This window comes from Nicotiana tomentosiformis, chromosome 9 (assembly GCF_000390325.3).
Source record: "Nicotiana tomentosiformis chromosome 9, ASM39032v3, whole genome shotgun sequence".
Classification (NCBI taxonomy): domain Eukaryota; kingdom Viridiplantae; phylum Streptophyta; class Magnoliopsida; order Solanales; family Solanaceae; genus Nicotiana; species Nicotiana tomentosiformis.
The window spans coordinates 54,278,172-54,292,467 of NC_090820.1; the positions used below are offsets into that span (position 1 = coordinate 54,278,172).

The following is a 14,296-nucleotide window of genomic DNA, read 5'->3' on the forward strand; positions in this document are numbered from 1 at the left end:
CCAAGGAGATTACTATTAGGGAAGATAGGCTACGGGAGTTGATTCTTTTGGAGGCACACAGTTCGCGGTATTCCATTGGTGGTGGTGGAGGATGAAGAAAGATATAGTGGGGTTTGTAGTTAGGGGCCTAAATTGTCAGTAGTTGAAGTACGAGCATCAGAGATGAGGCGGATTGCTTTAGAGGCTTGAGATTCCAGAGTGGAAATGGGATTTTGTAGTTGGGCTCCCACGGACTTCGAGGAAGTTTGATCCTCTTTGGGTGGTTGTGGATCGGTTGACCAAGCCCACTAATGTCATTCCCGTTGGGACTACCTATTCTTTGAAGTGGTGGCTAAGATTTACATCCGCGAGATTGTTTGCCTTCAAGGTGTGCCGGTGTCCATCATTTCAGATCGGGGCACACAATTTACATCGTAGTTTTGGAGAGTAGTGCAGCGAGAGTTAGGCACACGAGTTGAGTTGAGTACATCACTCCACCCACATATGGATGGACAGTCTGAGCGCGCTATTTATATATTGTAGGATATGCTACGCACTTGTGTCATTGATTTCGAGGGTTCTTGGGATCCATTTCTGCCCCTTGCAAAGTTTGCCTACATCAATAGCTACCAATCGAGCATTCAAATTTCTCTGTATGAGGCTTTGTATGAGAGACGGTGTCGGTCTCCGATGGGTTGGATCGAGTCGGGTGAGGCTAGGCTAGGCTATTGGGCTTGACTTGGTTCAGGATGCTTTGGATAAGGTTAAGTTGATACAGGATCAGCTTCGCATGGCGCTGTCTAGATAGAAGAGTTATGCTGATCGAAAGGTTTGCGATGTTTCTTACATGGTGGGAGATAAGGTATTACTCATAGTTTAGCCTATGAAGGGTGTTATGAGGTTCGGGAAGAAGGGCAAGTTGAACGCTCTGTATATTGGGCATTTTGAGGTATTTGAGAGGATTGGAGCTGTGGCTTACAAGCTTGCATTGCTGCCTGGTTTGTCGAGTGTTCAATCAGTGTTTCATGTATCCATGCTCCGAAAGTATGTCGGCGATCCATCTCATGTTTTGTATTTCATCACGGCTAAGTTGGATGCTGATTTGACTTATGATGTGGAGCTAGTGGCCATTTTGGATCGGCAGGTCCAAAAGATGAGGTCAAAGAAAATAGCTTCAGGGAAGGTGCAGTGAAGAGGTCAGCCAGTCGAGGAGGCTACTTAGGAGACCGAGCGGGAAATGCAGATCATATATCCATGCCTATTTGAGACTCCAAGTATGATTCTTGACCCGTTCGAGGATGAACATTTGTTTAAGATGGGGTGGATGTAATGACCCGGTCGGTCATTTTGAGTGTTGTAGCCTTGTCCCCTCATTTACATACTATACTTAATTGTTGTTATGTGACTTGCCGTGGTGGTTGGTTTAGTTCCGGGGATGTTTCAGATTGAATTGGGACACTTAGTCCCAAGGTGAGAAGCCTGAGTTGTAAGAGTTGACCGGATGTTTACTTATGTGTAAATGGCTCCGGAATAAAGTTTTAATGGTTTCGATATATTTGTGGGGTGATTTTGTACTTAGGAGTGTGTCTGGATAGTGATTTGGTGGTCCGGAGTTGATTTTGGCTTGAATTGGCGAAAGTTGAAAAAATGGAAGTTTGGAGAGTTGAGATGTTTGACTGAGAGTTGACTTTGTGGTTTTCGGGCTTGGATTTTTTTTTCGGAAGTTGGAGTATGTCTGTTATGTTATTTATGACTTGTTTGTAAAATACGAAGTTAATCGAGATTGATTTGATAGGTTTCAACATCTATTGTAGAAGTTGGAATTCATTAGTTTTCATTAGGCTTGAATTGGGGCGCGATTCGTGTTTTTAACGTTGTTTGATATGATTTTAGGTCTCGATTAAGTTTGTCTCTTATTGTAAGACTTGTTTGTACGTTCGGTTGAGGTTCGGGGGGCCTCAGGTGGATTTCGGATTGTTATCGGAGTGGAATTGGACTTTGAAGATGGCTGAAGTCTGCTGATGCTATGGATTCTTGTTTCCTTCTATGCGATCGCTAGGTTAGTTCCATGATCACGAAGGGTCTTTGAGGGTTGTTGAATTTTTCTTTTTCCCATTCGCATAGTGAGGGACGCTATCTCCGAGGTGGTGAAGCTTGTGCTTCGTGAATGCATAGAGTGGATAGCGTTCGGTACAAGGAAGTGAGGCAGCTGGGGGGTCACACGAAGTTGTTCTTCGCGATCGCATGGGGATGTTCTAGATCGCGTAGTTCTGTGAATTAGCGAACCGCGTTCGCGTGGAGTCAACCACGTTCGCGAAGGCCATTTTAGGGGTAGCTTTGTTTTGTTCTTTGCGATTGTGAGGGACTTTCCGCGATCGCGAAGAGTAATCACTGGGCAGCAGTGTTATGTTTCAAAAATGAGGGTTTGAACCCATTTTTCATATTTTGAGTTAGAGACCTCGAATTGGGGCGATTCTTGAAGGGATTTTCAAGGAGTTGATTGGGGTAAGTGATTCTAACTCGGTTTTAATTGTATTAAATGAATCCATCATTATGTTTGTCATTAAATTAGTGATTGGATACGGAAAAATTTGGGGAAAATGGTAAAACTTCTTAGGCCGAATTTTTGTGATTTGAGTTGCATTTTGGTATTGAATTTGAGTAATTTTGTTATGGCTAGACTCGTGGTTGAATGAGTGTTTGGATTTTGTAACTTTTGTTGGATTCTGAGACATGGTCCCAGGGTTGAATTTTTGAGTTGACGTTTTGACTTTAGTTACAGATCGTAGTTTTATTAATTGGAATCAATTATTATAGATTTTATTGATAGTATTACGTTATTTTTGCTAGATTCGATCCTTCAAGAGATCGATACGTATGGGAAGGGCTTGCTATCAGAGTGATTTGATTTTCTTGGGGTAGGTATCTTATTTAAACTCGGTTGAGGCACTAGTTGACTTATATGTCGTCAATGTATACTTCCATTGTTTTGCCTATTTGATTTTTGAACATTTTGTTCAGGAGCCTCTGATAAGTGGCTCCGGCATTCTTAAGCCCAAATGACATCATATTATAACAATATTTGCCAAAGTTTGTTATGAACGAAGCTTTTTCCTGATCCTCTAGGTTCATCTTGATTTGATTGTACCTAGAGTAATCATCAAGGAAACTCATCAACTCATGCCCTGACCGTTGCAACAATAATTTGATCAATATTTTGTAGTGGGAACGAGTCTTTAGGGCACACATTATTTAAGTCCTTATAATCTACGCACATTCTAAAGTTGTTATTCATCTTTGGATCTACAACTACATTAGCTAACCATTATGTATATTTTACCTCCCGTATTGAACCGATGCCAAGCAGTCGAGTTACATTTTCTTTAACAAACCTATTTCTGACCTCGGCTATTGGGCGTTGCTTTTGCCTTACCGGCGGGTAGTGCGAATCCAGGCTTAGATTGTGCACGGCCACCTCCAATGGGATACCTGACATATCAGAGTGCGACCATGCAAAGCAATCGACGTTAGCTTTAAGGAAATTAATAAATCCTAACCTGAGTTCGGGATTGAGTCATGTTCCTAAATAAAACTTAGTTTCTAAGAATTCTTTGAATAAAGCCACTTGTTTGAGTTCTTCTGTAGTGGACTTGGTTGCATCTGTCTCCTCAAGTACCTGAAAGTATCTCAGCACCTGGTGGGATCCCAAGGACTCCTCGTCTTTATCATCTTCATTTGGTAGGGAAGAAGGCATCGATTCCTGTAATTGCTATTTGCTGGGCTCCTTCCCTTTGCTACTATAAATCAAAATTGTGTCCATCTCTCTTGTTGTCGGTTAATCTCCTCTTATCTACTTGATTCCTTCATGGGTGGGGAATTTCAACAGTTGATGATATTTTGAGGGCACAACCTTCATCTCATGTATCCACAGCCTTCCGATGATTATGTTGTAACCTATGTCGTCGTCTAGCACTTCGAATAAGGCGGTCTTAGTTACCCCTTCGGCGTTTTTGGGCAGCAGGATCTCTCATCGGGTTGTCACACTTGCCAAGTTGAACCCAGCAAGGAGCTTTGTTGCCGGAATGATGCTTCCATTTATCTTTTCTTGTTCCAGCACTCTCCATTGAATAATGTTGGATGAGCTTCTTGGGTCAACCAAAACATGCTTAATCTTGAAATCTAAGACATTGAAAGAAATTACTAGAGCGTCATTATGTGCCAGAAGAAGTCCGTCGGAGTCTTTCTTGTGAAGGTGATATCATCTTCGACGACTTCCGGGAGTCTCTTGCTGTGAGTTACTAATATCTTCGTCTTCTTGGCCACCGAAAAGGTTACACCACTGATTTCATTCCCTCCAAAAATCTTGTCCAACCAATCTTCATTATCCCAATTACGGCCTTAATTATTCTTGGCTCGGTCGCTCAAGAACTCCCTGAGATGGTCTCCCTTCAACAACGTTAGCACCTTTTCACGCAGATGCCGGCAGTCCCCAATTCTATGGCCGTGAGTCCCATGAAACTCGCACCATAAGTTAGGATCCATCTATATTGGATCGGATCTGATTGGCTTCGGGAATCGTGCTTCATTGATATTCCTCATCATTGATACTGACTCAATTACGCTGATGTTGAAGTTGTAATCCTATAACTTGGGATATGTGGAATGTCGATCCCCTGATACCTTTGTTTCTTGTAATCACCTGTTGTTTCGGCCACGGTCAGTTCTTCTATCAGGAGCGAACCTATCCAAGGACCGGAACCCTTTTCTGTCGCGTCCTTTAGTTCTCTCGTATGGCAGGAAATGACCTTTAGAAGATCACCGATCCATATCAAAATCGCTTTTGAACTTATCCTGGTTCTTGTCTCGGTCCCGTCCCTTGGTTGATGTTAAGAACCCGAGTTAATCATTTATTATCCCTATTTTTGACTCATAACGGTTATGAACATCCGCCCATGAGGTCCCTTGGAATTTGAGTAGGCTTTCCTTCAGCTTTCGGGAGGCGACGGAGCTCCTCGGATTTAAACCCATTGTGAATGCCTCCGCTTCCCACTCGTCTAGTACAACCGGTAGCAATATCCTGTCTTTCTGGAATCTGATCATGAAATCCCGCAGCAATTTATACTCACCTTGCGCGATCTTAAATTTGTCCGCCTTCCAGGCTTGGACCGTTCTGGCCCCGGCATGAGCCTTAATGAATGTATCTGCAAGCATTTCAAAAGAGTCAATTGAATGCTCGAGTAAGAGTAAATATCATGTTAGGGCACCCTTGTGAGGGTTTCACCAAACTTCTTTAGTAGGACCGTTTCGATCTCATGTTGAGCCAAATCGTTCCCTTTCATAGCCGTGATATAAGTTGTGATGTTATCCTACGGATCCAAAGTCCCATCATATTTTGGTATGTCTGGCATCTTGAACCTTTTCGAAATTAACTCTGGCAGTGCGCTCGGCTTAAATGACAATTGCGTGTATTTCTTCAAATCCGGGCCTTTCAAAACTGGTGGTGCACCCGGAATCTGATCCATTCGGGTGTTGAGTTCCTTTGCGTTTTGATCCATCTGTTCGTTCATTTCCCTCATAAATCTCATGAGCTCGGTTTTGAAGGGGTCATTCCTGTTATCCTTACCATATCTGCTACTAGTTCCTCTGGCACCGTCAAAACCGACGTCACCCCTTGGGGGTATTGTTATCAACTCTTTGAGCCATTTGATTTGAAGGAATGACGGGAGGAATCGGGCCACTTCTGATTGCATTTTTGGAAGAACCTGACAGTGCTTGTTTCAACTCCGTCATTACCTATCCTGCCTTGAGAGGTGACTCATGATGGCTTTCTGTTGCTCCCTCAAGATTTTCACTGTTTCCATGACATGTTTCTCCTCCGCGTCATCAAGAGTTGTCTTCCGCACATGCCGGGGGTACTACCCTTCACAAATCGGAGTTGCTTCGTCACCTTCGTTACGGGTGTCGCTGATCGAATCTTCAATTTGAGGCAAATTTTTGTGTCCCTCAATGTTGTGCGTTATGTTGACATCAGTAGCTGCCATCTTTGATTTCTTGCTCAGGAAAAAATCAAACAAGTTAGTAATAAACGTAAGATCAAAGCAATTACGCAATTGTCTAAGCCCCACGGAGGGCGACAAACTATTTACCCGTAAAATGGTACAGTTAAATTTGTTACGTTGTTTATAGACTAAGGAACTGATTTGATCCAAAAATAAGAATGAAATAAGATTAAAAGCAAGACTTAGCAAATGAAATTGAGGAAGACGGCAAGCCTGGCTCCGAGAGCAATGTCTCCGAGGATAGAACTGAGAGTAATATAAAAAAGCAAATAAAGTTGTTTAATTGAGAGTGAAAATGAAATACAACATATGTTTTTCCAAAGATCTTGTGCCTTACAATGGCTGTTGAGCTTGCTATTTATAGTTATACCTAGGGAAACAAGATCCTAAGATTCAGCCCCACTTAAATGATAATAAAGGAATCATTGATGAATATGTAACGGCAAACCGTGAATGCAAATATTCTCTGCAATGGCTACCCATGTAATGTTAGAGAATATTCTTCATTGAATACTATCCAATAGCAAATACTCTATCTGCTCCCGTTGACAAAGCTCCATTCGAGTTTCATCCAATGTCAATTACAGCTATTGTTCCCGGTACTGGTTGTTACTTGATTCGCCTTTTAGCTGTCTTTGGTTCCACGTGTCATGCTATCATTCGATCACTTATTATAAATAAATTTTACCCTATACTTGACCAACAAAGAGTCGGTCAAGAAAAGTAGACAAGCAGAATGGGTTATACTCACTTGAATCTAATGGATGTTTAATATGTAAAATATTTCGGGCTTCGAGAGAATCCTACAAGAAAGAAACTATATGTGCACATATGCAACCCAATTATGTTGAATATCATTTCATAGAAAACGGGGTAATTATCATGGATTTGTACTAAGCATATATTTATTTAAGATGAAGCGATTGAAGTATGCAATTTACAAACGGAGTGACCTGAAAGTGTAACTAAACATAATAGCACACATGTAAGAAAATATACAATTATCTTAAAAAAATATCATGCCTCTGTAGTGAACAACTAGTTTAATTAACTAGGTTCTTATAGATCCTAGTCAATAATTCGAGTTGCAAATGCGTATCTAATATTCTAATTGTAGATGCAAACTACATACGTATTTGACACACATATTGAGTATTGAGTATTGAGTATTTCGCTAAGTGTATTTTGTCCTAAGTGTTGTCATATAAGAATAATTATCAAACAAGCATAAATATTTATCTACGATTTTAATTATTCTTGTATTTTTTGTACATCCGAGAATGCGAAGTACGAAGCGAGGATTTTAAAGGGGTTCATCTTCGTCTCCAAGCGTCATCTTTCCAAAGGGATTTTCGGATAAAGTATCTCGCAAAACAAGAGAAGTAAAATTATTAGTATTAATATAAAGTAAAACAATTATTTAAATGACATATTTTTGAAATAATTTTTAGTTTTAAAATGTTTTTTAGAAAATATTTTTGGAAACGTTTTGATTACGTCTTTTGGAAAAATGGTTTTTGAAAATAGTTTTAAAACTATTATAGGAGGCTCGGATATTAAATTTTCGTCTAGTCATGAGAATGGAAACCACTTGGTTGCGACTACGGTGATCAACCGCGTCTCCGTCCAAAGTGTTATTGGCTCATCACACTCTCGTCTTTATTTTTTCGATGTTTATAGTCATCGCCTCTTTATTTCAGGCCCAATCCAGAGGGTCAATTCGGCGGGTCGTGGCCTCAATAACTCTGTAAATTATTTTCATAGGCCATTGTCATAATACCTTTTCAACAGTCAATAACAATTAATCAATGAGATATTTGTTCTAAAATCAGTGACATTCAATAAACATAACCGGCATCCACAAAATGATTTCTGGCAGATTCATTATAATAACTGGAACCAAGATCCAACGGCAGTAATAACATAGTCATGGGCTCTCAAGGACATCGCCAGCAACAAGTAATAAGCTAAAGCTTAAATCGTCTCAAAAATCAGATGAAACAATCAGATAACAATACCAACAAAATTCCAACAATCAGTCATTGATAAGAAGAATCGGCAGAATCGTGTTGAGAAGAGATAAAAGAAAATGATCATTTTGAGGTAACAGATCCAATGGCCGCGAGACCCAGGTTGGCTGCCAGAAAATTAAACAACACCAATTCAGTGGCAAAATGTTATTTCACTCCACGGAAATCAGTCTATATTATTTCAATAAAATAATTTGGACTATATTAGTCCAAATAAATATTAGGGGCTAATATAAGTGAATTAATTATATAAGTCCAATATATATATATTAAATAAATAAGTCTTAATCCATTGGGCTAGCCCATTTAATTGGGCTAAATTGATGATCCCACTTCATTAAGCCCAAGATGTCATCTTTCTAGAGGCTCAATTTAGTGCCACGTGTCAAATGACGTGGCATGCCAAGTCAAACGGAAGAGCCAATAGGATCATGCCACGTGTCAAATGACAAGGCATGCCAAGTCACATTAAAAGGCCAATGAAACTGCGCCACGTATGCAAGTGACATGTTCTGGCCAATCAAATGCGGCTTTGTCACACTTCAATTTGATTGGTCGAAAAGAGTTTGTTCTTATCATAACTCTTCCCGCCCACAACTATAAATAGGGGTCTTCAACTCAGAAAAGAGACGAGCATATATAACAAGAAGCAAAAGGGAGCTCGTAGATCAATCGCTGCGGATTTCTCTAAAAGCTACAAGCATTCAAGTGTTCTAAGGATTAAAAGATCAAGACGAAGATTCAAGAATAAGTTGCAAGCTCTTGGATTAAAAGTACGTCAAGATCAAGATCAAGCTTCAAGCACATGGATTAAAATAAAATAAAATTCAAGATTAAACTCGGAGGCTATTTTATTTACTATTGAGAAGAAGAATCAGAGGATTCATAGAGATTGTAACACTCAAATATTTAAAAAATAATACTACGATTGTTGCAAAATTTTTTGGTCTTGATTTTATTTTTCTCGACGCAAATTTATTATCTACAAAGTCTGGCATGCCCAGTGGGACAATCTCTACCTCTCATCTCAACTTTTCAATCATCAAAGTTCAAGGACAATGAAATGGCTTCAAAGAAAATCAACTCCAGTTCAACTTCCACCAAGGTTGCTAATTCAAGGTTCTATGCTGATGTGGAAAGCATCCTCGATGTTATCTTTGGAAGCTTTGGACCAGTGAAGAGGAGCAAAGCAAGCTCGTTAGGACAACAAGCACCCCAAGTGTCGTCCGCATCAACCCCTGTTTTCGTATCTTTATCCTCAAAAAGAGCAAGATCTTCTACAAACGTACCCGAAGGAGGAAGCGATGTTGCTGAAAAGATCAAGAAAACTCTTGCTCTGCTTTACCTCTCCGGATCCAAGAACTCGACTTTGAAGGAAGATGATGATGCTTCAAGTGATGGATCCTCCCCACTTACATTGTGTAGCGTGAGCCATTAGAGAATCAATATGTGTGACAATACAACCATGCTACTCCCCATCATCTACAACAATCATGCAAGCTGTGGTGACAAACACTTCATCTGTGGAAGAGCAATTGGCGAACTTGACAGAAGCAATCGCTGGCTTGACCGAGTGCATGCAAAATCAAGATGATAAAATTGACAAGCTAACAGACAGGGTGGGAATCTTGATGGAAGAACAATCCACCCATGCACCCGTCAAGCTCCCAGAAGATCTAAAGATTGATTATCCCCCGATACGAGTAGCATCCGCTAAGGTTATCCCTGTCTCATCTGAAGGGATGATTCCCATCGATCAGCTGAAGGAGTTCATTGAAGGAACTATTATGAATAAATATGAAGTTGTTGCCAAGTCCTCCCTTACATACGCAAAGCCGTACACTGCAATGATCGATATGTTGAAGATGCCTGTTGGCTATCAACCTTCAAAATTTCAACAGTTTGATGGTAAAGGCAATCCAAAGCAACATGTGGCGCACTTTGTTAAGACATGAAACAACGCTGGGACTTATGGAGATTACCTTGTCAAACAGTTTATCCGCTCGCTAATAGGAAATACTTTTGATTGGTATACATACATCGAGGCGGGATCTATTGATAGCTGGGGGATCAACTAGAGCAAGAGTTCCTCAATCACTTTTATAGCACAAGGCACACTGTGAGCATGGTGGAACTCACAAATACTCGTCAATGGAAGGGTGAACCAATTATCAACTTTATCAATCGTTGGAGACACTCAAGCCTCAACTGTAAAGACAGGCTTAGTGAATCTTTTGGCATAGAGATGTGCATCCAAGGCATACATTGGGGATTGCGCTACATCTTGCAAGGTATCAATCCTAACACATTTGAAGAACTTGCAACTCGTGCCAATGACATGGAATTGAGCATGGCCTCCACTGGAAATGAAAGGTTGCCCATCTATGAACCTTGCAAAGGGAACGACAAGCAAGAAGTCAGAAAATGGAGCATGTTTGTACCAAGATGTGAAAACAAAGAAGCTACGAATGTCAACACATCACCTGTGAAGTTCACAACGAAGGTGAGCAAGAAGCAGATTATGAAATCCACTTCGTTTCAAGATATGCCAAGTGGAAAGTTGACTCTAAAGGAAATTCAAGAGAAAGAGTACCTATTTCTGGATTATGATGTGCTAGCCATTTTCTAAGAACTCCTCGAGTTAAATCTCATTGAGTTTCCGGAGATGAAGCGGCCAAATGAAGTTGGGAAAACTGATGACCCAAATTACTGCAAATATCATCGACTTGTGAGCCACCCTCTGGATAAAGTGCTTTGTCTTCAAGGACAAAGTTATGTACTTGGCTCGCGAAAAGAAGATCGTGCTTGAAGATGAGAAAGCAAGCGCAAACCAAGTCTCTATTACATTTGGCTCATTCAGTCCGGATGAATTATATGATTTTAAAGAAAGTAAAGATGGAGAATTACTGGAGACCAATAAAGTTGAAGTCAATCAACCTGATGACGATCAAGGTTGGATGTTGGTAACTCGTCGTAGGCGCCATAAAAGGAGCCCACAAAAAGAATCAATAGAACAACCAACAAGAAAAATGATGGTAAAAATATGAAGAAAACAGAATCCAGTTAGGCATTTGGGGAAAGCAAAAGTGGATGTGTACCACCCTCAAAAGCCACGACATCTAGTGACCTTGGAGGATTATTTGCCATGTTGGTTTCGCATGAAGATTTCCCGTGATAGTATTGAGGCCTCTTGTTGCAATGCTAATAAAGGGGAAGAAAAGAGTGATGACCTACCATTGGCACCATCTCCAGAAAAGCTCATCGACTCTATCCATCAAGAAGTAAACACGTGCGAGGAAAAAGTTACGTTCACAAATGACGACCTTCTACTAGGTGACACTCTTCATAACCGCCCCTTGTACCCGGTTGGCTATATGCGTGATAAAAGGGTAAATCGAATTTTGGTTGATGGAGGATCCTCAGTGAACATCTTGCCAATTCTCACTGTGAAAGAACTTGGTATTCCCATGAACGAACTCTTAGAAAGTCGTGTGATGATCCAAGGATTCAACCATGGGGGTCAAAGAGCCATAGGTGCGATCAGGTTGTGAATCACCATTGAAGATATGCAATCAAGTGCATGGCTGCATGTGATCGATGCAAAGTCTTCATAAAATGTCTTGCTAGTAAGGCCTTGGATACATGAGAATAAAGTGGTTCCATCTACCTACCATTAATATTTGAAGTATTACGAGGGTGAAGTCGAGAAGAAGATAGTTGCTGATGATAAGCCATTCACCGAGGCTGAATCACACTTCGCCGATGCAAAGTTTTACTTGAAGAACCGCATTGTGAAGAAGCTAAAAGCTGATGATGGCATGAAAAGAAAGAATGACGAGCCCACAACTAAAAGAGCTGAGGTGATTGCTGGTAGAGCCAAGGCTGTTACTGAGGAGGTACAACCCAACACGAATAAATCTCATAGAGGGGATATTGCGTCTTATGGGAAGAAAGTAAGTCTTGCACTCCAATATGTCCCTAAAAGAAAGAAAGATGAAGATGAATCATCTAATCTCCAAACTAACATGCTAAAGGAGTTAACTCTTCTTGTAAAACGAATTGAGGCAGTAAAGTTGTCCTCAAAGCCACTTGCAGGGTTTGTAGCCCAAAATCGTTTGCAGAATGTCGCACTCCCTACAAAACGAAGAGATGAAGGTTTTGATCCTAATGCTTACAGGCTATTTGCAAAAGCTGGATACAATCCTAATGAGCCATCAAAGTTAGGGAAGCTCCCATCAGAAGATGTGATGAGTCAACCATGTGTAGGTTTGGGATACAAGCAACCGTCACCAGTGCACATCTCTATAAGAAGGGCGAGCAGCAATTATATCACTGTAGAAGACGAATCTGCTGATACTAACAGGACTTTTGTCTTTGATCGACTTGGAAAATCAACTTTGTGGACTTCCGTTTCTGAGAGATTGAGTCCATTAAAGAAGGGGAACACGTTCCAGAGAAATTTTCAAAGCATAAGAACACATGCTTCGCCCAAAATCCAGAAGATCTCTAAGGATTTTCAAAGTGTGGTTCCTGCTAGAATGAGGCGAAAAACAAAACTTGTGGTTTCATGCAAAGAAGTACTGAAGATAAAGCCATATACTGTGGTCTACACTAAGGAACGTGACAAAAATGAAGAAAGTGTGGGTTCTTCGTATCATGTTATTGTACAAGGCGAGAATGGTGTTCCATTTTCAATGGAGGATGATGCAGAATTGGAGGATATTTCACCGTGTTATCGCATATCCTTCAACAATGAGGACTCTCAAGAAAATGAAGATGCGGAAGATGCTCCACCTAAACTTGAAGAAGGAGTGAAGACTACAGTTGATGCCTTAAAAGAAGTTAACCTTGGCAACGATGAAGAACCAAGACCCACCTACCTAAGTGCTTTACTAGAAGTTGATGAAGAAAACACTTATATTGAATTACTCAAGGAGTTCAAGGATGTCTTTGCTTGGAGCTACAAAGAGATGCTTGGCTTGGACCCGAAAGTAGTAGTTCATCACCTTGCCGTCAAGAATGGTGATCGCCTTGTTAAATAAGCCCAAAGGCGTTTTAGGCCGGACTTGGTTCCCTTGATTGAAACCGAAGTTAACAAACTTTACAAATCCTGGCCCGTATGAGTCTAAATTGTGTATGGCCCACACAAAAAAAAAAGTGCACTAGGTTGAAAACCTCGAAAGGGGCAGCCTAGGCAAAAGTTAGGACATAAAATACTCAAAAAAAGAAAGAGTCTGCTAGGTTGAAAACCTCGAAAGAGGCGGCCTACGCAAAAGTTAAGACATATAAAAAAAAAGATTCCGCTAGGTTGAAAACCTCGAAAGAGGCGGCCTAGGAAAAAGTTAAGACATAAAAAAAAAAGAGTCCGCTAGGTTGAAAACCTCGAAAGAGGCGGCCTAGGCAAGAGTTAGGACATAAAAAATATCACTCATTTTGAACTACGGTATGACTTGATCCTCTTCACCCAGGTACCTAGGCATCTTAGAGTTTCATTCTGAGTCCAGTCGCATGAGTTCAAAAGATACATAGTGCCCCAATTTTTGTTCGAATGAAGTATGATGGAATCTAATCCATCCAATCAGCACTTGAAAATCGAGCTGAGATAACATTCTTCTGTTAAGCTTTGGATCCCATTTGATTTAAAGGGGGCAAGCTGCTATGGTAAAATGGTGTCTTCACTGAAATGATAACAATATTTGCATCAAATTCTGGGGATTCACCATGTCTTCATGTTCGCATAACCTTCAAGTTTGTTGGACTTCATATTTGCTCACTTCCAACAAGAGGGGGGGGGAGGGGGAGGAAAAGAGAAGAGAGGCGTCAAATGGGAACACAAATATAAGAAGAAAGATTCTTTGGCACAACGTTTCAAATTCAGAGAAACTTGGACCCAAGATATTTGTGAGAATGGAGTTCTTGGATTTCGGTTGATAGCAAGAAAGACTTCTTGTGATCTCGGGGCTTCCATATCAAAACATAACATTTTTGGCAAAGTCGCGCCAATTCGAAACTGTCGGTTTATCAAAATCTAATGTTGATTTCGAAATATTAGCTGAAACTATCCTTAAAATATTAAATCCTATATTTTGGATATGTTTTATATTTTGAAGTCTTAGTTTCATAAAATCAAACGGTTCGTGATTTCGACATTCCTACATCAAGATACAATTCTTTTGGCGAAGTCGCGCAAATCTGAAACTGTGAACGTGTTTGAATCTAAAGTTAGAT

The 14,296-nt window shown here is 40.5% G+C and overlaps 2 protein-coding genes across 2 annotated transcripts; both read left to right on the plus strand.

Annotated features, from left to right (window-relative positions):
* Window positions 1-862: 862 nt before the first annotated feature.
* LOC138898794 (uncharacterized) lies at window positions 863-1,171 on the plus strand. Its single transcript, XM_070184895.1, has one exon. The coding sequence runs from the start codon at window positions 863-865 to the stop codon at window positions 1,169-1,171; it is 309 nt and encodes a 102-aa protein (XP_070040996.1).
* A 9,671-nt stretch (window positions 1,172-10,842) lies between these two features.
* Window positions 10,843-13,110, plus strand: LOC138898795 (uncharacterized). Its single transcript, XM_070184896.1, has 3 exons — window positions 10,843-11,031; window positions 11,233-11,559; window positions 11,755-13,110. The coding sequence occupies exons 1-3, from the start codon at window positions 10,843-10,845 to the stop codon at window positions 13,108-13,110; spliced, it is 1,872 nt and encodes a 623-aa protein (XP_070040997.1).
* The last annotated feature ends 1,186 nt before the right edge of the window (window positions 13,111-14,296 follow it).

Excerpts from the sequence above, each read along its gene's own strand:
- LOC138898794 (XM_070184895.1), top strand. The coding sequence starts at position 863 with ATGAAGGGTGTTATGAGGTTCGGGAAGAAGGGCAAGTTGAACGCTCTG.
- LOC138898795 (XM_070184896.1), top strand. The coding sequence starts at position 10,843 with ATGTACTTGGCTCGCGAAAAGAAGATCGTGCTTGAAGATGAGAAAGCA. Across the intron at positions 11,032-11,232 it reads ACGATCAAGGTTGGATGTTG|ATTTCCCGTGATAGTATTGA; the intron begins GTAACTCGTCGT and ends TTTCGCATGAAG. Across the intron at positions 11,560-11,754 it reads ACGAACTCTTAGAAAGTCGT|TATTACGAGGGTGAAGTCGA; the intron begins GTGATGATCCAA and ends TAATATTTGAAG.